General features: G+C 44.7%; 1 protein-coding gene across 4 annotated transcripts in view; it reads right to left on the reverse strand.

Moving 5' to 3' along the window:
• The window catches only part of Liprin-beta (liprin-beta), a 135,444-nt gene that overhangs the window by 15,713 nt on the left and 94,353 nt on the right, over window positions 1-25,378 (reverse strand). For all 4 annotated transcript variants that reach the window (XM_070536284.1, XM_070536283.1, XM_070536282.1 and 1 more), the window contains 4 exons: window positions 17,849-17,996; window positions 13,164-13,373; window positions 12,823-12,948; window positions 10,223-10,351 (listed from right to left, as the gene is read on the reverse strand). In XM_070536284.1, coding sequence (XP_070392385.1) covers window positions 10,223-10,351; window positions 12,823-12,948; window positions 13,164-13,373; window positions 17,849-17,996 — 613 coding nt within the window. The remainder of the gene's footprint in view (window positions 1-10,222; window positions 10,352-12,822; window positions 12,949-13,163; window positions 13,374-17,848; window positions 17,997-25,378) is intronic.

Genomic DNA, 25,378 nt, shown 5'->3' on the forward strand with positions numbered 1-25,378 from the left:
GTACAATCGGATACGAAACAAAAAGCGTGTTTGTGATGTTCATATGCTCTACTGCACAGCATGGTTGTACAGAAACTAGGCTGACTTAAATACCCATGCGGCAACGCTGACATTAGGAAACTGGCCACCATTGAACCCTTGCCCATTTACCTTCCAAAGAAGCTGCGTTGCGACAGAACCCATCTCACGATGACTGTTGACGGTAATGTGTTGGCATTGACTCCATCTAGCGACACAGCATAATGCCACCGTCGAAACGAGTTTTGTATGAGTAGTGAACTCCAATGGGACTTCTATTTCAAGCTTCCCTAAGAACACTCGGCGCAAAATAGCACCACTACCACAAAGCCTGTGTGTGGCCTCTCAAATGCAGTGCGCCGATGGGTGCGAACGCCGAGAAACACGCCACAGAGGAGGGGGCCCATTTATTCTAACCTGCTTAGTACATGAAACCATGGGCAACAGAACTTCGAGCAACATGTATGAAGTGACAAAACCAGAATGAGCAGACGGGGCCCCCCGCCTAATGTAACAGCATGCGTTTAGCCGGATCATTTCGGGAGAGCTGGTCGAGCTGCAAGAACAGGAATCCCCGCCACCCAGGCTGGGCCCTCTTTCTTACGAAGCGAAGTGCGTTTGCTTGGAAGAGTTTTCGTGGTTTCCTGTCAGCCCGTCTGTCCAGTGCTGTCTGGAGAGGAGGGGCAAGGGGGAAACACCTAAAACATGTAATGTGGGATGAGGACGTAAATCTCCCTTGAACCTCATCACAATCACGCCACCCTCCACCTCTCAAATAGTTCCGCTGCTGTCCTTCTCATAGAAAGGATGTGCTACAGTACCCAAGTCTCCCATTCGACTTTTCTTTAGTGTGATGGTCATTTGGGCAGGGGAGGATGAGTACGATAGCGGATGATGATGACGTCACGTGTGCTTTTGTCCGCGTCCCGTGGGGCATGGAATGTTCACTGTGCGGGCTAGGGTTGTGGAAGAGTGAAGGGGGAAGTTGGAGAGCTGGACACAAAGGCCTGTCTCCAGGGCCCATTCCTGCCTAGTGGCTGCGCACCATTGTGCGCGCTCGATGGAAAAAGTAGGTCAGACTTGCCGCTGAACTTTCCAGAAAGAAGTAGAAAAAGATGACTCAGAGGCGACGGAGGGTGCATAACTTCGCCCACGCAAGGAGTCACCCTTTCCCCTTCGTTCTCGCGCTCGGCGTCGATTCGATGGGGCGAAAGAAAAATCAAGAACCTCCCAGAACAGATGATTGCTCTTAGCCAATAGGAAGACAAGACTGGAACGGGACAAGGAGTGAGTTTGCACGGAGAAGGAGGAAATTTGTACAAGGAACTCTATGCGTATGTGAATGCCTGATTTGGCGCTAGTAATAGACAGACGCGGTGCGCGTCTATAAAAGGAAGTTGATCACAGGCTGCGATTCAGCCCCGAGCCACCTGGTTAAGCTTGCATAAGCCCGCCTGCTGAGGAGCTCCTGGGGGCGCACTACTCTCAGCCAGCCATGGACCATCCAGGCAGCTTGCGCCAGTCATCGGGACGGCCACGTTGGACATCTGTGGTTGTGTCGGACTGACGATGTGCCCGGAGAACAATTAGCATCCATTCATGCGAAAATGCTCGGTCAGAAGCATCAAAGTGGCGCGTCTAAACGAAAGGCGAAGTTAGAAACAGAAGAGCGTGAAAAGAAGCTACCAAAGATGACCAAGTACCTACTGAATGCAGCTTCCGCGGAGCATTATGATCACTCTACCCAGAGTCTGGGTCGAACTCCCAATAGTACCGACTGTGCTTCTGTGGAGGACTTGCCAACTCCATCACCGCGGTTTCCTGGCAAGAAGCAAGGGTTGACTCATCCTGGTTGTCTGGGTCCTGTGAAAACGGTGCCAACCTCGGTCGTCCATATTTCTGAGCAATCGACGCTAATCGAGCCCTGTCCTGTTCCTGAGTCAGCAACGTCTATGCTACTTGGCCGGGCCCCTGCCACAGAGCTCCAGGTGTCCGGTCTGCCACGCCCGATTTCTACTACTGCTGATCAACAGGTGCCAAATCTCCTCGATGAGCATCCTTCTACTGACGAGCACGAGGAAACAACACTCCAAGAACCGACTCACTTGTTTCCTGTTAGTTTGGCTTCAAATAATCATGTTCCCACCCACAAAGTGTGCCTACAAAGGACGAATGAGACGACTTCTTGTTGAGGCAACAGAGAAGTACAGACACCCCCGCAGCAAGATGTACGTTGCGAGATTCTCCGAGGTGACCCTGCTAAGTGGCCGGACGTTATTACTGACAGCTTTTGGAGTGTATGCCTTGAGAAAGGGCCACTGGATTTTCAAAACCGGGCAGAAAATTTTCCATCGTCCGAAAGGCAATACAAAACTCAGAAACGCTATATGTCACCTCATCTTTTCGTGCGAAAGGCTGTAAATGGGGAGGCGTACAAGTGACACTGGTTAATGTACTTAGAGTCCAAAGATTCCGTTTACTGTTTCATGTGCAAACTACTTTCGATTTCAAGCAACCCCAGTGCTTTCACAACGCACGGGTTTTCTGATTGGAAAAGAGCAGAAGAAAAGGTTTGCGCAGATGAAAATAGCGTTGAGCACCGGGACTATGTGGCAGCATGGCTCGCCGGCTCTAACTCGAGCAGCACAATTAAGAAGGAGCTGGTTAAGCATCTTGTCGCTGAAACCGCTTACTGGACAGAGGTGTTAAAGCGCGTAGTCATTGTAGTTAAGCTTCTAGCTGAGCGCAACCTAGCGTTTTGGGCCAGTGAGGAGATTTTTGGTTCACCGAGAAATGGCAATTATGTGGGAGTGCTTGAGGCCACTGCCAAGTTTGATCCCTTTCTAGAGGAGCACATCAAATGCTATGGGAACAAAGGAAAAAGTCACCCATCGTATCTGTCAAAAAGCATTTAGGATGAATTTATCGAGCATATGGCAAAGGCTGTCAAGGAACGTCTCGTTGACGAAGCGAAACGCGCAAAATACTTCTCTTTAATTGTTGATTCGACTCCAGACCTTACTCACATTGATCAGCTGTCAGTTGTTTTACGATACCATCTAAATGGGAAAGTGAACAAACACTTTCTTGGATTTGTTCCAATTGAATCGCATACTGGCTTGCATCTTTTCGATACCGTGATGTCCCTCTTGCCGACCAATGGCATCTCAATTGATGATTGTAGGGGCCAAGCTTATGATAATGAGAGTAATGTGTCAGGAAAATACAAAGGACTGCAAGCTCAAATCAAACACCTGAACGAATTGGCAGTGTACGTCCCATGTGCTGGTCATTCTGTGAACTTAGTCGGCGCGTTTAGCGTTGACAGTTGCCTTGAGGCAGTCAAATTTTTCACATGTGCTCTTTGCTGCCTCACCTAAGTGATGGAGGTATCTTTTGGACAGCATGGGCGGAACTGGCCAGCAGCTTGTTTTGAAAAGTCTCTCTGAGACCAGCTGGTCAAGATACGCTGAATCATGTAAGGCCATTCTGAAAAATTTCAATGCAGTCTTGTGTTGCCTTGAAGTTATATCAAAGAACGAGGAAGTAAACGGTGACACTATAGGAACGAAGCGCACTTTCTCTTCAAGAAAATGACAAAACTAGAGACTGCATTCATGGCGATTTTCTGGAGTGATATCTTAGAGCACTTTGACAGAATGAGCGTAGCACGTCAGAAAGCAAGCCTAAACACTTTAGTTGCTGTAGACCTGCTGAGCTCTCTAGCAGGCTTTGTTAATTCTTTGCGACCTCTCTTTGATACCTTCGAAGATAGAGCACACACGCTAAGTACCAATCAATGTTATCAGGATGAGGGCAAACACATCCTTTTGAGTAAGCACCTACATGGAGAGAGAGAGAGACAGAGAGAGAGATAAAGGCAAAGGAAAGACAGGGAGGTAAACCCGAGATTATCTCCGGTTGGCTACCCTGTACTGGGGGAGGGGCAAGGGGATGAAATAGGTGAGAGAGAGAAGGATAAAAAAACGAAAAGGAAAACCTAAACACACACACGCACGTACACACGAACTGTTTCTGTGGGCACTGTCATGCAGCCCGCAAAGGCGTTCCTAGTCTTACGCAGTGTCGCCGTACAGTCCTGCATCCCACAGTGTACAGTGACAATTTCTCAGAAAGTCCCGTGTTTTTCAAGTATCGCAGCAGCGCCTTCATAGCAGATCGCGCTGATGTTTGCGTAGGCCAGTTTCCAAGGATTTTGTTTTCTGTCATTGGGTGCTTGTCCAGTTTGTCTAGGGTGGCTGAGAGGACCGGTCTTTGTAGGTTAAAACGAGAGCACTGACAAAGAAGATGCTCGATTGTTTCATTGCACCTGCAGAAGTCACAAAGTGGGCTACTGGCCATTCCGATAAGGAAAGAGTAGGCATTTGAAAATGCTACTCCAAGCCATAGACAGACTAGAAGGGTGCAGTCACATCGTGGAAGCTCGGGTGGAATACGGAGCTGTAAATTAGAGTCCAGCGTATGAAGGTGTGCAATTGTGAAATCGGATGAATTCCATTGGGCTAATGTCAGGTCACGCGTAAGTGTGGAAAGTTTTTTCGCTGCGTCGGCTTTCGAAAGAGGAAAGGCAATGCAGTTGACGCCGTCATGGGCAGATCGGGCAGCTGCGTCTGCTCGATCAATGCCATGTATGCCACAGTGACTAGGCAACCACTGATATATTATATCGTGTCCTTTGTCAAATAGTCGATGGTGGACTTCTCTGATCTCTGCGATGAGCTGCTCATGTGATCCATGGCACAGTGCTCGCCTTCGTGAATCGCCACAGTGAATCGCCTTCGTTTGAGCCTCCTTAACGACAAGGTAGACTTGCTTGCTATCATGTCCATCGAAAGTGACCTCCTCTGCGATCTATCCTTCGAACAGACTATATCTGATTTCGCCAAAGCGATGACGCGAAAGATGCCATTTTAAAAGAGGTCTGCTTGCACTATACATGAATAGTTCCAATAAGTTTGTTGTGTCGCCTCCCAGCCTCCATGTTGCCAATGAAATGCTAAGCAGTGTAATTCAAGATATGCAAATCTTCGTTGTTCATCTCGTTTGTTGTTCTTGTGATATTTAGTGTGCTTATAAAGAACTGTATTTTTGTTGTTTTTGATAGTGCCACGTTTATTTGGTGTCGTCCTTGCTTGTCTTACCTTTAACGAAAATATTTTCAAATAATGTTTTGTAATTACAGTTGGTAATTTTCATCTGTATTCTAGGGCATATTTTTATGGTGTTTGTATTGCCTTAAGTATCGTATATATCTATTGCATATTTATAGAGTAACGTGTATAACGAATCTTTTTGCTGCAGTCTGATGCTTGAATTTTAATAAAGCATGTTTTTGGTACAGCCATGCGTCTCCTCACGCGATTAAATTTACTGATGCAAACAAAGCCTAGCTTCAGAAGGATCAACATCTGAGCTGTGTTGTCTTTTCTACGTTCTTATTCCTCTTGAATGCACTAAACTTCTCCTTAAAGCCTAGCTTTTGCTGAAAACAGAATGCAAATTAATCACAAAGTGAACATATGTGTTGGTGTTTACAACAGCATGCGTTTCAAGCAAGTTTTGCTGTTTTCCTTATAATAATAACAATAATAATAATTCCGTTGATCGCACTTCGTTCTATTTAATTTGGTGGAATTAAAATGAAACATGGCTTTATTTCCAGTAGCGTAGCAGGTGACAGGGGGGGGGGGGGTCAGTACAGGGAAAGGGGGCTTGCATGCGCATTAGCCCAGGGCCCCCGTTCTTATTCATCCGGCTCTGCACACGACAACTGGGCAGGCCTTTGAGTGGGCCTTTCAGCTCGGCCCACTCAAGGTTAGTTAAGACGAGCACCAATAATCTTTGCCTTGCCAATGTCCTCAAGAAATATTGCCCCCACATAATGCTAAGTAGTTTCACTCCACAGGCAAAGTGACTGAAAAGTTGCTCAAAGTCGTGCAACCAGGAGATAAGCCAGAGAAATGTGACATCGCTAAAAAGAGCCGGCCTGTTGTTCGGCCATATGTGCACAGCATTTCGTACAGGCTAAAAGAGATTGGACAGGGTGTTAGAGTGCATGTGGTTTTCCTGGCTTTAGAGAAACTAAAAAAGCTATGCAACGAGTCAACGCGCCGCACACTAACTTTTCTTCGTGCTCCATCAAGCACAAGTCGGCTTTTGTCCCGTATGTAGAAGGGGTCGTTTACTCGATCCCACCAAAGTGCGGCAAAACTTACGTTGGCCAAAGTGGCAGATGCCTCAACGACCACTTGCACGAGTGCCGAAACAACGTGTACATGACGGCTGCATGTGGTTGGGTGCATTCGGCGTGGGCTGCTGTTCCACAAGATGTCGTGGTGCGATCGTTTGCCAAATGTGAAATTTCGCGGGACGACGACGTGCTGTGGGACCGTAGCAACGATGACGATGGCAGAACTAGCGAAGATGAGTAGTCCAGTGACCATGTCAGCTACTAATAAATTTTCGTTATCGAATGCGCCCTTGGGTATGCTCTCCTTTTTTTTTTATTCCTGTCATGCGATATGGGGGTGTCGACTTACATTCGAGTTGCCTACAATAGTGTAAATACGGCACTTCAAATGACCGTTTTTCAGGCGAAATAAAGGCGCAGTGTTGATACAGCCGCATTTCGTACTTTTATTTCTTGTTTTTCGTCCATTTTTTATCATTCGAAAACCCGGTTAATTCAATGATTTCTTGCGGTCCGAAGGACTTCGAATTAACGAGGTTCAATTAACTTTAGGGTCAGCTTAGATTCGAGGATATTAAAAGACACACCAGTTTCTAATTGAAAATGGTAAATTTTGTGCATAGCTAGTGCCATCCAGAAAAGTGAGTATCGCAGCAGCTATTACCCGCACCAGTAGCCAACTGAAGTACATGAGCGACGTCGCTATTTTGACCTGTGCCGTATCAGCGTGCAGCGTCCCCATATCGTGGCGTTATCGTAATGGCACCAAGCAGGCGATGCAACTATAGTGACACTTTAAAACGAGAAGTTGTGCTAGCTGTAGAGGCATCATCAAACATTCAAGTCAGATGGGACTTTGGCACCGATGAGAAAAACGTCCGTTGTTTGAGGGGTAACGAGTGGGGGGAGGGGGGCTTTCTTTTGTGTGCCACAACGAGATGACAGTGATAAGGAAAATAAGCACGCGATAACAGAGAAGAACTGTTCACCGAGATCGTGCCGCGTTTCGATGCGTGCGAGCCGTGCCGCATTGTCTGCGCATGCACAAATGCATGCTCATGTCCAGGTGCAAGCTTGATGATAATGCGTTCATAACCTAAAGTGATCTCAGCATGTTCATATTAAATAAGTGCTGTTTTCATTTTGTGAATGCTGTCCTCGCTTTTTTGTTCGGCCTACATTCAAGTTTTAAAAATTTTTTCTGGCTTCAGACATTCGGAGGTTGGCTTTGAATCAGGGATGGCCTAGATTCGAATAAGTATGGTAATATTCACTGTATATCGAATACAACAATTGAAACTTTGCCTTTTGGATGGCATTTTTCATGCAAAATAACGTTACATTTGTGTTGCTGAGTTCCCCTAAGATGAATGGTGCCGACACGGGGCGAAAAGTTCGTCTACTTGAGTTCATATCTGCCGCCATTATTCCACAGCACGTCCCAGCCATGCGCCGATTGCAAAAGTCGCGGAGAGCATCATCAGTTGGCACAGCATGCCACATGATGGCACCAGCTGCTTCATATGAACATCACCCCGCGATTGTGCTCTACTGTGCTATGGAGCTATGCTCCATGTGTGAAGAGAGAGAAAGAGAAAAAGAAAAAAACGAAGCTGCGGCAACCCTTTCTACACTCTCAGCGAGTGTGGAATTGTGCTATGGAAACAGCCCCGAAGCACCAGATAGCCCGATTAGTAGAATATGGTGCCAACAAAGCACAAAGCTGTGCTGTTTGAGATGAAGCTGCATGTTTTGCAAGACTCAAAGAAGTTTGAGCGCACACAGGAGTGCCGCAATCGTGACAGCAGCAACCAGGCGCCATGTCGATCAACGAAAAAGGCAGGCTTTGTGCGCCAGAAAGAAACCCCCCATGATAGTGAAACCAACATGGTGAAAGCCTCTGACGTTACCAAGCTCTGGGAGCACATCACTACTGACAATGAATCAGGTGGTGCTTTGATGGCAGAGTTTTGAGTGCAAATAGTGCTGCTTCCTTCTGTGAAGAGATGGCCGATGGGATGATCATTGTCGCGACAGACAGCTGTGTTGTGCAATGGAGGCGATGATGGCAGTTGGCCATGACGACTAGATGGACAATGGCCCCTTTTTTGATGCTGACTCTGACTGAGTCGCTCATTGATTTCACACAAACTAAATTATAGCTGCCAGTTTTCGCGTAGCAGCTGGACACGATGCACATCGCTGTTTTGAAACTACCACGAAAGCAAGTGCAGCTTTCTGACTATTTCAGCACGCATAATGCTTCACCAGCTCTTTAGAGGTATAAATAAACATTTTATTTTTCACTGCCTACTTTTTACGTCTACTTTTCACTCAAGTGGAATATCTGGTTTAGGAGCATCAAAGGTAGTATATATGTTCAGTATTTCTCTCTTTTTTTTTAACGGCAGTCTAGATAAGCAATGATCAGTTATAACAATCGAATTTTTCGGTCTTCCTGATACAGTCATAACTGGACTGCACTGTAATCGCAAGTGATGCTTTGAAAATTCTGTTGTCATGGTTCAGGTGCCCCAGCCTTTCTCCGTGTTTCAAGGCAATGCATATGAAGCGAACAAAGATGCGCTCGATAGCTGAAGACCGCCTGTTACTTCCTACGTGCCTCCATGCCTGTGATGACAGGCGCCTCTACGTTACCACGTAGCAAACACTCTTGAATAGTCTGGCAACTATGTGGGCCGAATACTATCCAAGAGGCACTGCGCACGTAGCCCCATAGAGTAGGAGGGGCAATGTCAGGAGAGATTGGCTTATTAAGGCTGGCTGAGTCAAGTGACACTCCCTCCTAGTTTCTTTTTTCCTTCCTCCATGTTCTGATGGGCGAGCCTGTATGGCCTGTTGCGCCAACCTTATCTTGATAAGCATCTTCACCTATCTGCTCTGCACCATGTGTGTGCACAGTGGCTCTGCAAGCCTGGTGGCAAGCGCACACAGTAATTTAGCACAGTAACAGTAAGCTTTGTGGCACAAGGATGATATGCGTTCATTAGGCAACACACAGCAAACAAATTTAGCGCGGTGACTGGCACCACATGGCAGTAGGCACCATTTCAAATAACCGTTGCCGATCCTCACTCAACAGGCCATTGCACAAACACACACATGAATTCAGGAAGGTCTGACGTGCAGATAGATTACCTGCCCGGCCGCTGCACTCCCTACCAAAGTTTCGAAATTGCCTGTCCTCTAACACAGTCAAGCGAAAGAGCTGCAAAATTGCTTTTCACTGCATTAAAAAGGAAAAAGAAAAAAAGAAGCTTCTTAGCATGTATTTTAGTTAATATTTACTGTGTTGTTGCAATTTGTTTTCGTTCCTGGGGGCGATCATGAAGAAATGGAAATTTGTACTTGTTGGTTAGTGTGTAGTATCGTTTAGTATGTAGTTATGCTACACTCCTTCCAGGTACAACTACCACGTTCATTATGAGCTGCAACACACGAGCTGTGACCAGAGCGATGCTCTTAATAAAAAAGCGGAGAGGGTTTCCACATTACAGCAATGTGCATACCTCCAGGCTGTCTGCTTTCTTTTTTCTTATGGTATGATAATTCCAAGCACCTATCACTTCATCAGGAAAAAGAAAGAAGAGAGAGGGAATAGTTACAAAGCTAGGGCCGCAGCGCCCCATGACAAAGCACATCGCATTAATGGCATGGGGGTATGCACATCACTGAATTAGCAAAACCCTCTTCACATTTTTCTCTCACGTCACAGCTCATACCAAATGCAACAGCCCATGTTAACCAGTTTGCATTGTGCACAGATAGCACGGCTTAAACAACACTGCAGTTCCTTTCGCCAGCACACACATGCTACAAGAAACGTCTGTCCTTCGGTTTCTCTATACAGTAAGTGCTGACACAAGCACACAGAAAGATAGAAAAATGTGGGATGAAGCAGGGAGTTGGTGATGCCAGGTTATTCTGCCAAAGCGGAAATGAGCAGTGGTCCCAAAGGGCACCTGCACTGACCAGGAGTGCCCCGTGGACGCCGCTGCCCCGGAGGTTCGGAGCATACTCGGACAGGTCCACCGTTCGCAGCCACTCCATCACCCGGTGGTTGGTCCACAGGGACACGTCCAGGGGGCTGTACTGCTTGCCCTGCATTCACGCCACACATGGACGGGCAGTCACGCCACCGAAGAAAAGTGACCTTTTTCGGTAGTTAAAAGCTAACTCAAGCAAGTTCAGCAAGCAAAAAGTAAGTTCCATTGCAGTTATTTATTTATTTACAAATAAATACTGTAAATAAATAAATAACTGCAATGGAACTTGCACTTTGGTTGCTTGGTTACAGAGTCAATATACTGAACTCAAAGGGTGTTGTAAAAACAGCTCGATATACTTATAGCTTGAAATATAAAGTGCGTCCGTCTGAAGCATACCTGAAAACTCCCCATGTCTAGGATAGTTTAACTTAAAAGCTAACTGCAATAGAACTTGCACTTTGGTCGCTTCGTTACAGAGTCAATCTCAGATACGTATACTGAACTTAAAGGGGATTGGAAGAACAGCTTGATATACAGTACTTATAGCTTGAAATATAAAATATGTCCATTGGAAGCATACCTCAAAACTACACACGTTAGGAGAGTTTACCTAAGTTGTGAAAAGTGATAAATTTACAATTTATTTTTCTAAGGCTGCATGAATGCACAAAGTTTTGAAATTTCTTGCACATGAATGCCACAAACCACTACTTGATATCTGCAGCATCAACTATGTGTGGGTAGTATGTACATGCTATGGAAGCAATTGTGGTAAAGCTGCAGAGGTTGTTGTCTCATTTTCTTTCTAAAGAGCACCTTAGCAGGAGGTGTGTGCAGCTGGTGGTTAGTAGATGCGACCCAAATGCCACCACAATGCCTCAGAAAAATCAAGTGCCTGGTATGCCTTGCCTAAGCTAGGAGGTCATGCCAAGGAGCCACGCCGATTCTGAACCTTTTAGGTTCTGCATCACTTATGGCAACTGGTAATGCCAGAGCTTTTCTTTCAGTATTGTTATCAAAAACGTAAACTCTTTGCTACATTTCTGTAGCACATCCACCCACATCCCAAAAGTAAAATTTTACACGGAGGCTGTTCCATACCTACACTATTTTTGAAACTTGCGTTTTTACATAGCACAAAATTTTGTTGCAGTTGGCCTATGAAAAAGAAGCACAAAAAACAGTAAGGCTGAGAAAGTAACACAGGACAGGGGCCCGATCGGGAATCATTCAGAGTGCGCGATCGGTTCGCACGCAATTGACCCAGGTCACACCGACTATGTTGGCCGCTCGAAGTCGACGCGACCTAGGCCGATCGAGCGCGACGCAACCAAATGCGTGCTCCAAACAATGATCCCCGATCGCACCCCAGGTGCTCACTTAACAAATTATCTTTACTGGAAAACATCACATCCATATACTACAAAAACACTTCTGGCTCCCAGACGTACAGAAAGGGAAAGCTAAGTTGCGAGGGTGTTCCAAATAGGATCGTCCCAACCAGCTAGTGGGGCACTGTTAAGAGAATAAATGCAACGCCAATGTACTTTGTGGCATATTTTATGAATGGAGAATTTGAAAGTGGTGCTGGTCTTAGGATGTTGGCTAAACAAACATGACTTCACAACTCCAGAAACAAACACCAGAAAAAAAAAACATGCAGGTTGCAGCAATTACAAAAGAATGCACAATAAATTGAAAAACAAAATTAGTAGAAAGGGCTTGGTCCCTCGCAAGGTCCCTTACAAACAAAAAGCCAGGCCAGTTACTTGTAGGAAAGCAAGCAGCGCACAAGAAGCCTGGTCAAGAAGCAGAACCGCTCGGATAAAGGCAAGGATTGAGAGTCGTACACTGCAGGCCGCGTAGACTACAGTCCCTTAGTAGCAACGTGTGCTGCGCAAAAAAAGCAGCATACTCTAATATAAGGTGCTCAAATGTCTCACAGATACCACAAGAAGCCCACGATGGACTCTCCACATACCCTTGCCTTGCTCCCAGAGGTAAAATATGCAAGCATCCTATATTTGTAAACTTATGCCACACTTCATAACACAGTGACAAAGTTCTGCACATGCACCAAATTTAGCAAAGCCTTTGAGAATGCGACACTCCTCTGGTGGTATCCACAGCACAGTGCCTCAGTACCCCAAAGGCTATGCTTTGGCATAATGCACCAGAAGTGTCCAAAACATGGCAACAATTCCATTGCAGCTCCTGTAACCACTTATGGCACTGTCAGCAGTAAGTAACAGTATGGCCTTCGAGACTAGCGTCTGTTACCATGACAGAAATGTCACTGGGAGGTGCTACAGGAACACCACTTATGTCACCATGTTGCCTCAGACACATGAAATATGCTGTGCACAAATTGAAATGCAAAGAGAAGACCAAGTTCGTTTTATCGAATACGGAAGGTCGATTGCCCAGGGTAGTCACGAGTCAACTGTAAACCTTCCATCGGCATCAGGTCATCGGGGCAACAGAACAAGAGTGCAGGAACAAGAGAGAATGAGTGAGGAAGCGTCCTCCTTATCTTGAACACCACCCGTTGGTAAGAGGTGGTGCGGTTAAGTGGACACCCACCTCGTTGGGCAGCGAACGTCGCTTGAGACAGGAGGGGTCGAAGCGATTCAGCCGCAGCACCTGGATTCCCCGCTTCATGCTCAGGTGGTGGAAATGGTTGGTCACCTTTAGCCGCAGCAAGTCCTCCTGCAACGCGTCCAGCAGGTCAGGAATGCTTAAAATCCTGCAAATCACTCATGACGTCCTGCATTACTGCAATGACCAGCCATTGTCTGCTCCTCACGAAGTAGAGTGCCAAACAGATTGAATTCATTCTCTATGCATCTTTGGTGTGGCAGCAACTAGCATTAATTGGAAGGTTCACTCAGCGTTTCATAAGCCGAGTGCGGAGAGGGACGCACCACGGTGAGGGCGTTCAGCACGGCTCCGTCAACGAGTGCCTCGGCAAAGGCGTCCTTGTACTGGGGCAGGCCCACGTCGTCGAGCCAGCGCAGTACCCAGGCTGCATCGAGCGCGGCCGCTGCCCGGCTCAGTTCGCTGGCTTCCGGCCGCAGGCAGTCCACTGCCAGCAGGAGCTTCTTGCGGTGCAGGGGGTGCCGCATGCCCAGCTCCTGCACACAAGCACAGCATCATATCTCCCCAAGATATAACGCCTATCATAGCCCCGTTTACATGAATGTGACAGTGGTGCATCGCATTTTTAAGCGCATTTGGGAAAGGCGATACGACGCCGTTTACATGTAGTGCATTAACTCTCGCGAGAACGTAGCGCCACGTGGTGTCACATAAGGAAAGTGCAGCCGACTTCCGGTGTAACTGGTTTCCAGTAGTGGGCCGAGTGCACGTTGGTGGTTGAGTGCCGAGAAATAGACAGTTTTAGTTTAGCGTACGCAACTTATAGCGTAGGCTATACGCTATAGTGTAGCGTACGCGAAGCAGCGCACATTCTTTACAGCTTTAGTTGGCCAGCGAGATCTTCGGATCTATGAGGCTATATGCCATCGTTGCGGCTATTTCCCGACTCTAGCGATAGGTAGCGCTGACATCTCGAATGTTTCTTTCGTTAGGCTTCGACTCGTTCGAAATGAGAAGCGATCTCGAAAACACCACAAGGTTATCCATAATACTCTGTCGTCGAAGCGGCTTGAGACTAAGCGGAAGCCGTTTACGTAATCATTTGCTGCGAACTAAGTGCATTTTACAAAAGCAATGCCAAATGCAATTTGAAGCGGGCAGCCAGGACCGCCGCCATGTTGGTGGCTAATTCCTTCCCATAATTCCTAATGCGACGATCCTGCATTTACACGCCCCACGAGAGTCGACTCGCGCCCGTAAATCTACCCTCGCCTGACGCATTAATGTGATGCGCCTTCCTAGAGCATTACTGCTGTTTACATGAATGTGATGCGCTAGAAATGCGATGCGATGCGACTCTGTCGCATTTATGTAAAGGCGGCTCATGTCTACTATTTCGTTAACTATCTAGTATACTAATCTACAATCTCGAGAGAAATCTGGCACTACTGTTAATGCAAGTTTCATAAAGTCCCCTTACCAGGTTTGCGCATTGCAAACAGGCAAGTGTAGTGCATGGATCGTGCATTGAAAATTGTGCGAGGTATTATGCCCATATCCAATATGACTCGTGACAACAGCCGGAAATTCAAATGGCAGCCCATGTGCCCTTACTTACAATCTGCATCAGAACACACACTGCATCAGAAACATACAAGTCTGATGTCCCAGAACAGCAACAATGCTACAACAAAGGTGAGTTCGCACCCCACCAAATGCCCGCAACATTGATTACGAAATGTGACTTTGGTCAATTAGCCAATGCAGAATGCGTTGAACCATCACTGGGATTGCAAAATGCAACGAAGAGAAGACAATAAAAAAAGAAGTCCGTCACATGAACATGGCATGGTGCCTTGGCTCTGGTATGGGAGAAGGCAGTTAAGGAATTCCTCTGGCTGATACTTGTCAAGGCAAGGCATTGTTATACCATGCAAACTAATGCTGAACTCTAAAAAAAAAAATCAAGGATCTAGAGGCTAAAATTGACACTTGAATCAACTTGTCGAGGAGCTATGTGGCCAAAATGCCTCATTGGTAAAGGAGAATAAAGAAGTCAAAACTCAAAACAACTTGCTCACTCGTAAGGTCGAAGAACTTGAACAATACTCGCGCCTCAGCAATGTTGAAATCAAGGGCAGTCCCTGTTCCCAAGGGGAGGACTGCATCGTGATCATGGAAATTCTAGGGAAGAATGCTGGATGTCCCATATCGCCTAATGATCTCGACATTGTTCATCGCATGCCTACACGGTCTAGTGAAAAAAAAAGCATCATTGCATTTTTCTGCTCTCAAACTAAGAAATCTGGCTTCATGAGTAAAGCACATAAGGCCAAGCTTTGTGTCAGTGATCTAGGTTTCTCAAGCATTTCTAACGCACCTATCTTTGTTAACGATCATCTTACCCCATGTAACAAGGCTCTGTTTTCCAAAGCCCTAAGACTGAAGAAAGAAAAGTGGATGTTTCTTTGGACTGACAACTGTCAAATCAAGGCTAGCAAGACTACCCTAACAGTAGAGTTTTGCGCATCCGTGATGATTCCGACTTGACTAGAATAGACTAATAGCATAGTAACCAGTGTTCATTGTCTCACCGCTTATCATATCAATAATGGTCTCTTTCCTGGAACCTAGTCAAGTTAGCTCTTTCATAAGTGGATTTCATTCTGTCATTCATTTCAACGCTAGAAGTCTTCGCAAACACTTTGATGAGATTGATCATTTCCTTTTATCATTTTCTAGCTGATTTTCAATAATTGCCTTGACTGAAACTTGGTTATCAGACGATGAAAAAAATCTTTATTGCTTCCTCAACTACAATTCAGAATATTGTAACAGATTAACTAGCAGTCATGGTGGTGTGGCGATATATATCTCTCCTGATCTTACTTATCGCAGATGACATGATCTACACTTAACCATCACTAATTGTGAATCCGTCTGGATTGAAAAAGTTAATTGTTCTCCCTCTATTGATCACAGAGATTTCATATTTGGTTGCATCTACCGTTTCCCTTCATCATCAGTTGGCAACTTTTTTTATAATCTTGATCACACTTTACATACCGCTTCACTAGAAAATAAATATGTTATTATAATGGGTGACATTGACATTAACCTACTCAATGACACATCACCAACAGTTATTTCTTACGCCAGTCTACTACAAAGCTACGGATATGAATGCCTAATTGATGTTCCTACATGACAGGTTCCTAATGGCACAGGGGCGCTAATTGATCACGCCGTCTCTAACTTACTAACTTCACCAGAGGTGAAAGTTCTTGATATTGACATAACTGACCATTATTACCCATTGCTTCTACATTTTAAATATAACTCCAGTCCTTGCCCTCTTCCACACTCTACATACGTTCTGGACAAAGAGAGCTTCATAACTGCCATTGCTAATGTAGACTGGTCTGAAATCAAAGAAGATCCTCAGAAAGCTTTTTCCAAATTTTTTACTGTAATTATATCACATATTCATAAGCTCACTTATAAAAAAAATGTAAAAAAACCATTGCATTCTCTCACAATCCATGTATGTCTAAAAAGTTATTAGCAGCTTTGCACAAACGCGATAACCAGTACAAAGAAACTAAAAACCAGCCTTTTTATTACCAAATTAATTGCCCGATATAAAAAGTTACACAGCTCAATAAACAACCAGTTAAAAGCGACAAAACGATTATATCTTACACAAAAAATCTTACAAGCAGGCAATAACACCAAATTGAAATGGAACATTGTCAACTCCTTTCTAAACAGGAATTCTGGACCAGAACAGGCATAAAAAATTATATACAATAACTCAGAGTATAACTCCCCTATCCAAATAGCCAAAGCCTTCAGCTCCTATTTTTTTTCATGATGACACACCTTCTCCTTCCCAAGTAACTCAACTTAATCGTCTCCCTCACTCATTTTTTTTTCTTTTCCCCACAACACCAGAAGAAATATATAGCGTTCTATGTCACCTAAATCCCACCAGTGCGGGAATAGATGAAGTTCTACCTGCTACCATTAAAGTGACTGCCCACCTAATTTCTGATATCTTGTCTTATATTACTTGTTATCTTGTCTTATTATTTCAGAGGTACAAAAACAACATAACCAAATATACAATTTATTCACGTACACGTACTACAAAGCCCACATACTTATGTTACAGCCAGTGTAGTGTATCTGCCCCCTTAAGTGCCTCCAGCGCTTGTGCTCCCTGTGGAGGCCAACACATTCTGCCGTGGTCAACGGGGGTGGGTAGCCCTCTGTGCCAGAGTCTCTTTTTGTCATTTCTGGACTTAACGTGTCGAATGTTTGCGTGAAATAGCCAAGAAACCATCATATTTCTGTGAGAAATTATATGTGTAAGCCTTATGACTTCTGATAAGCATAGGGTTGTTTGATAGGTAGTACCTACTTTGGCTGAGTGAGCTCTCTCAAACATGACCCCATCCATTTGGATCGACAAATGTACTGCCAAGCTATACCTCTCTGAGCACGGAGTGAGGCTAAATTTAGCTCTGACTGCATCATGTGTGGTGCAACAATGGCGCCATCTGTGCACATGACCCATTCATGATTGAGTAATGACTTCCTTCCTCTACCCAGCCATACCAAAGTAAGGTGCATGGGTAGTAGGGTTACAAAGATACAAGCAATTATATAATACATGTTTTCTGACATGCAGTTTTAGCAAGCAAATTCCTATGCATATAGAACTGAGAGATGTTTAATGCAAAAATTGTTCCACTTTTCCCTTTCACGTAAGGGCAAATTCAAAGCCGTCGCATGTACCAAGCTACATGGCTTCAGTATATGCACTGAGAAAGAGCATTGTAAAACTCTGCTGGACTACTTGGCGCAATAACACATGTGCAGAAGCACATTCCACAAAGTGTTCACTTTTCTTTTAGCCTTAACCCCATTTCATTGCTTCCTTGCCGCTGAAAACTCTTTGTGAGTACATGAGAGCTTGCTCCCTGTGCACAGTGGGAGGGACACTTACTTTGTCAAGTTCGGAGGCAGTGACCTTGAGAAGACGGCTGCCATCCCGCAGGAAGGGCTTGCTGCTGTCCCCATAGACGGCCAGGCCCAGCCGTTCCAGCCACTGGGCTATCATATCAGGGCCCCACTCGTTCACGGGCTTGTCCGTGCTGCGGCAGTTGACAGCAGTCACCAGCAGGAATTGGTTGGTGGCATCAATGCAAGGCTACACTTCGCAACTCAAAACATGACCTGATGTCAATATCTGGCAAGCTGACGGCTGCAGACACATCTCTCAATTTCTGCAGTGGCTCACTGGCTATAATGTTCTGCCATTAAAAACAAGGCTGGAAGTTCAATCTTGACCAGAGCATCTGTCATTTCGATGGGAACAAAATTCAAAAACAGTCATATATATAAGTAGGTTTCGATGCACATTGCAAAACAACAGCTTGTCAAAACCAGTCTGAAGCCCTCTGCTATGGCATCTTTCAAAGCACTCGTGTTGCTTTAGATTACTTAAACGAAATCAATTATTACAATCAATCAATCAATCAATCAATCAATCAATCAATCAATCAATCCACATTTGCCAAGATGCAATCAAAGAACATTACACAGACTGAGAACCATTACTCAGTATCACTGAGACCAGCACAAGCAGCTGAATGCTCACCAGTGTTCGAGGGACAGGCAACCATTCAGAACATGAACGAGTAGCTCCCTTGGTGCAAAAGATTGTGTCTTGTATTGACTGAAATGAACACTGCTTTCCTCATTAAACAAGGATTCCCATGTTCAATTCTTCAGAACAAGTTGTGAAAAATTACTTTCCGCAGCACCAGGGGTTTAGCCAGGGGGCACCGTCGACCAAAGCAACCCCCGGCGCCGGAAATCATTCTGGATTTTGTCTAGAATGTCTTTTTCACGCTTGAAAAGACATTTTACCACAAACATTGCGAATTCGGGCTGGATTTCGCGGCAACCCCCATGCACTGGGAGTCACATAATGCAAGCAGCCCCATCTGAGCACAATGTTTCAAGGGCGTTTTTATGGCGAACAGGCTCGCCGCAAAATCGCGCGGAGGCTGACTTTTTCTTAGATAGGTAGATTTATTGGAGACTTCTACGTATATTTAAATATCTTGTTGCGAAGTTTTGTGTATACGTGCAGTGAACTTTCTTTCCAGTGACACTTTTTTGCCCTTTATCAAGAATTTGTATATTCCATTGTATCTTTGCATTTCTAATGAATGAGGGCGAGTCAAACGAAAGTGAGCCTACCCACCCCGTGCAATAATGGTTCGATTCATTATCTGCGAGGCATGCCCGTAGCACACAGGCACCTCCCATTTACAAAAGTGACATGCAGGTGTGAGGATAAAGGTTGTTTAATGCTCTCATACACTGGGTTGAACATAAAGCTCCTTAAACTTCGCAAAGTAGCGACACTCTCCTCCTCTGCCTTCACTCCTCGTTTCTCCTCTTTTTCACACTCCCTCATTTCGTTTCATTTCCTTACAGACCCCGTAGTAGCGGTATTACATAAGGGGTGGGAATACAAGATGTACAAACAAGAGTTATAATGCATTTAATTCTGTAGATAAAAAGTTGTTATATCTTGAACAAATTGTGAAGAGCAGGTGATGGCAGAGATTTGATGAGGAAGGCAATTCCAGCCTTTAGATGCTCGGTAGAAAAATGAGGCTGAAAATGTATTTGTGCGTGAATGTAGTTGTGCTACCTGCTGGGGATGGCCAATGCGTCGTGACCGGTGCGTTGGAGGAACAATGTATGGTGGTTGATTAGGCATCAAATAGTAGAACCCGCGGAAGAGGGAAAGGGTGGCAATGCGGCGACGAAGGGATAGAGGCGATAAGGAAGATTCTTTTTTTAAAGATGATATGCTGACTTTGTAAGAGTATGTGAAATGAATATACCTGGTGGCGCGATTTTGAACTGCCTCGAGGGCATTGGCGAGATATGCTTGATGCGGATCCCAGATGGCAGATGCATATTCGAGTTTCGTTCTTACCAATATCTATAGGCTAACAGTTTTACATGCAATGGAGCGAGGCGAAGGTGACATCTTAGAAATCCCAATGTTTTGTTAGCTGATGAAATAACATTAGTAACATGCACATTCCAGGTTAGATAATTAGTCAAGGTGATACCTAGGTATTTGTAGGATTCCACTGATTCCATGGTGACGTCACCAGTCCAATAAGAAAAGTGAAGAGGATGATGACGATGGGTAAATGAGACAAGTTTGCATTTATTAGAGCTGGGTGTCATCAGCCAAACATCACACCATTCTTGTATGCAGTTAAGGTCAGATTGAGTTATTTGGTCAGTGATGGTATTGACTGCGCGGTAAATAACGCAGTCATCGGCAAACATACAGATATGGCAGGACACATTCAAGGGTAAGTTGTTAATGTAAATTAAGAAAAGAAGGGGGCCAAGGACAGACCCCTGTGGTACGCCTGATGTGACGAGTGTAATGTTTGAAGCGTGGTTATTAAATTAGGCATACTGTGAGCGGTTAGTTAAAAATTGCTCAAGCCATTTTAGGATATCAGGATGCAAATTCCAACGAGAAAGTTTTAGTAATAGGCATTGATGAGCGTAATCCAAAAATATAGAATCTGTTTTATGTTACGGTCAAGATTAGCATGAACGTCATGAAGAAATAGTGCAAGCTGGGTCTCGCAAGAATAGCCCCTGCGGAACCCGTGCTGTGAAGGATGAAAGAAGTCGTTAGCATCTAGAAAGTTCATAATATGAGAGTAGATTACATGCTCCATGATCTTGCAGGGAACACTTGTCAATGAGATGGGGCGGTAATTTAGGGGAGAATTTTCGTTGCCCGATTTGTAGACTGGAGTAACCTTCCCCATCTTCCACTCGTCTGGCATGGTGCCTGTGGAAAGTGACTGTGAAAATAATAAATAGAGAAACTCTGCAGAAATGTGTTTCGTGTTTTTTAGTAGTTTAGAGTTGATGTCATCGATGCCAGATAATGAAGACGACTTAATATTTTCTATCACAGATAAGAGCCCGCGTACTGTGAATGTGATGGTTGACATGTTGCATTGTATATTTGTGGTTGGTGGGGGAGGAAGTGTGTCCACTTCATTAGTGAAGACTGTAGAAAATGCGTTGTAGAACACATTAGTGCAGGTTAAATTTGTCACCGATTCACCGAGCTCGTTAGTAAGATTATTGATACGCGCTTCTTTGGGGTTTATCACGTGCCAGAATTTTCTTGGATTAGTAAGTAAAATGTTTGGCAGGTCATGGTGAAAAAGGGCCTGCTTGGCATCGACCGTGGTGCATCGACCCTCCTCTACCGTGGCGCCACCTACACTGCTTGAGTGTAGCAATGGCGCCAACATGTATTCCTCGCCCCTCTGTAGATGCTTCTTGAGCAAAAATGGTGCTGAAGCAAGGCGCCAGGGCCCACGTGATGCTATTAGGCCAATAGCGAAGCGGCAGCTGCCTCGGCCAGAGTGCGCGAGGAGGAAGCGGCATTCTTCAAAGCGTGGCACTGCTTTGCAAACTTTAAGGGGCTTTAGGTTGAACATGGTTGTGTGACGTAATAGATGCTTCAGAAATTGAGCAGCGTGTTGTCATGAGGTTTTTGACCGGTGAAGGTGTTTCCGAAAAAGAAGTTAGTCGCCGTATGGCTGCCGTGTATGTTGAACATTCCATTTCATTGGCCACTGTGAAGTGTTGGAGCAAATGATTGAAAGAAGGACATGAATGTTGCAACGACGATCTAAGATCGGGCCAAAGCCATCATGAAATCACCCCAACAAAAAGGAAGAGGTCTGGACACCGATCAAACTGGTTTAAAATAGTTATTTATGTCTCAGCTCCCCCACGGGAGCCTTGCTCAAGATTGTGAACACGGCTCCTGTGGGGGAGCCGAAACATAAATAACTACTTTTTTTAACCATATTGGTCGGTGCCCAGACCTCTCCTTTAAGTATGCATCATCCTGACCAGACGGGCTTCCGTCATACTCTCGACTTCACCCCCAACAAAATTGCAAAGGTTGATGAGCTGATGAGACAAGAACGGAGGATAAGCATCGATGAACTGGCAGAGCATGTGAACATCAGTCGTGGTTTGGTTCACACCATAATTCATGAACATCTCGGTTATTGGCTCTTGTGTGCGCAATGGATGCCCAAGATTTTGAACCACCACCAGAAGAAGGTTCTGCGCTGCCTTGACTCATTTGATCAGGTATCACAATGAGGGCGACGACTTCTTGCCTGCAATTGTGGTCAAGGATGAACAATGATGCCACTGCTATGAGCCTGAAACACGACAGCAAAGCTTACAGTGGAACCATTCAAATTCACCACCCCCAAAGAAAGCAAAGGCCGTCATTTCCGCTGGAGAGGTGTTGTTGGCTTTTTTTTCTATCATCAGGGGCCATTACTGATAGAATTTGCTAAAGCCAGAGGGACTATCAATAGTTTCCGATACTGTGAAACGCTGGATCGGCTGCGTGTCGCGATCAAGAACAAGCGACATGGAAAATTGACAAATGGGGTCATCTTGTTCCATGACCTGGCTTTGGTGTTGGGCTGCTGAGCACGAGGTCGCGGAATCGAATCCCGGCCACGGCAGCCGCATTTCGATGGGGGCAAAATGCGAAAACATTCGTGTACTTAGATGTAGGTGCACGTTAAAGGACCCCAGGTGGTCGAAATTTCCGGAGGCCTCCACTACAGCGTGCCTCATAATCAGAAAATGGTTTTGGCACGTAAAACCCCATAATTTAATTTTTAATTGTTCCCCGACAATGCTCGTCCCCACATTGCTGATGTGGTTAATACAAAACAGCAAAGTTCAAGCGGGAAATGCTGCAACATCTGCCATACAGCTGAGACCTGTCGCCTTGCGACTTCCACATTTTGGGACAAATGAAAAAGCAACTCAAGGGAAACAGATTCGTGTCATGACATGAAAGAGTCAGTTGCAGATTTTTTGAAGCCGCAACCCAAGGAGTTTTATGAGACAGGAATCACCCGACTCGTTAGTCAACGAGACAAATGTCTAAATGTACTTTTAAATAAAGTACCCCATTTGTCATATATTCGCATTGGCTCACTTTCATTTGACTCGCCCTCTTATATATTACAGAACAGCTTTATATACGTGCTCTCCCCATTGGGACAATAATTTCGGTGCAATTAGTCACGATACACGACCTGTGACAGCTGCTCCTGCAAAATAAACTGGAATAAATGACAGCGTCATTGAGATTTTTCACTGGTCGTTGCATATGTTTAAAAATGTAAACAAGGTTCTTGAATGACAAAGTTTCATTAACATACTATTTGTCCTCAACTTGTTCATTTCATGGCTTTTACATTTTTCATATCAGTGGAATGCACTGCTTTGCTGGTTTCGAACGGATACAGTTCTAAAGATCGTGTGACATTTTCTTTACTTATTAAATAGACAAAAACATGGAAGCATTGATATCAGTTCTGGGCGCAATTTTTGGCACATATGAGTATATCTTTTTATGAAAGATACACATATTACTTGTTTTGACACTGCGTAGCATTCAAGAATTCGTTCGCAGCATCTTTGGCAATGGCAATGCAGTTATTATTCATGTATTTGATCCCTCAACAAATTGTTTAAGAGGAAGCTTTAGCTCGGGCCCAACTCTGACGCAGCCTATTGAAATACATGTAAAACACAGAAACACTTTTCTGAGATAACCCCTGGATCACATTTAATGAAATGTGTTGAATTCTAGAGAGAAAGTTAAATTCTAGTATCTGTTGGAAGCGGAATTTCGATTTAGGGCCTGAATGTTGTTTAAAATATTTTTAAAAATTCGAAAGTGAGATAAAAATAGAAGCACGACTTTTACAAACTAATTGCTCTGCATCAAGAACCGATAGTGCAGTCTTTCAAACGGCATCTATATAAGAGACAAAGCGGACAAATTTAGTATGTCAATTTGTATCTTACGTGAGTAGGTTACGTGGTGTACAAGCGTTCTGCAAAAGCCGTATTTCGATAATACTTAATTTTTTTAGATTCATTTGTAACATATAAATTTTGTCCGCTGTAGATGCACTATTAGATGCGACTCACAGAATTGTGATAATATTATTTTTCATTCTTGAGTTACAGAGCTTAAAATTTGGTAGTTTCGTTTTCTGAAAATGTTCGATTTTTGCCAATTTTTAATAAAGAATGGACAAAACGATGAAAAATTTGAAACCAGAAGTCAGTAGAATTTAAGTTTTTCTTTTAAATGCAACAAACCTCGTCAAATTTGGTGCAGTGGTTGCCGAGAAAAACGAATTCACCTTCTACATATATTTAGATAGTAGCACCTGAGCTAAAGCTTCCTTTTAACCCTTTGAGGGTCAATAACGTAAATATACAGCGCTGCGAACAAGACCAAAAATGGTCGATGCTGTATATTTACAGTGCCATCTGTACAATTAAAAGGCATGCCAATTTCGTAACTTTTTCTTTTCTGTCATGTGCTGCCACTATGTGGGAATACATGGCATTTTTTTTGCATGTTTGCCTCTCGGTTTTCGTTGCATGGTTTGTTGTAGAGTTAGTTTGCTCCTGCGCGTCTATATACTACCACTGGCGCATTGGCGCATGTACGGCTGGGCGGCGGTTCGGGTTTCGTTCCGCACGCGGTTTCGGTTCTTGCGCTTGCAAAACTGACGGCTATCTCATTACTAATCGCTCAAAGGGCGACCGCTTGTTTCTCACTCGTTTAGTGCTCACTGTGGTGCGCATAGGAAGGATGCCGCCATGCATTCATTTCCACTGCTTCCTCTTTTTTTTTTTTTTTGACGCTCGCGAAAACTAATTGCCTCTGGTTGGCGATAAGATGAAGATTAGTGGAAGTTTGTCGCATGTGCTTTTTTGACGGGCACACAATCGCACAGTTTTCTTGAGTGCGCGCACTTACGCAGTTCGATTATGCTGTGGATGTACATATTAGTGTAAGAGCAGGAACATTTGAGTCTTGTGAAATATTCTCGTGTGTGTGCATTTTCAAGGCCTTGAACTATGTTTATAAAGATGCATCATATTTTTAATTCTTATAAGTTTATTTCTTTTTTTATTGTTGTTATTCATGAATGAAGAGTACATATATACCAACGCAAAATATTTTTTTCTCACTTTGCGGTCACCCTAGAAAAATTGCGGTAATTCTTTTTCAAAGTAAGTCCCTAAGAATTGTAATATGCAATAAAAAAAAACTGGCTGTGGCTTAGCTAACCTTAAGCCCAGGATGCGAAGCATACTAGCCTTTATTTTAACGCGACAGCATTAAGGAGTTCGTGTCGCAGAAAAGCCGGTGTCGTCGGCGTCGGCTCAGGCATGCGGCGCTTGCTCAGGCGCACATTTCGTTGTCGCACCGAACGCTGCGTTGCTCGACGCTCACCGCGTCCGATGCGGGGCGCGTAGTCGCTGCGCCGTAGCAAAGCCACCTAGAAACAGTCTCTGTAGCACGCCGCAACCTTCGCTTCTCATTCCAACG

Source organism: Dermacentor albipictus, chromosome 3, assembly GCF_038994185.2.
Source record: "Dermacentor albipictus isolate Rhodes 1998 colony chromosome 3, USDA_Dalb.pri_finalv2, whole genome shotgun sequence".
Taxonomy (NCBI): domain Eukaryota; kingdom Metazoa; phylum Arthropoda; class Arachnida; order Ixodida; family Ixodidae; genus Dermacentor; species Dermacentor albipictus.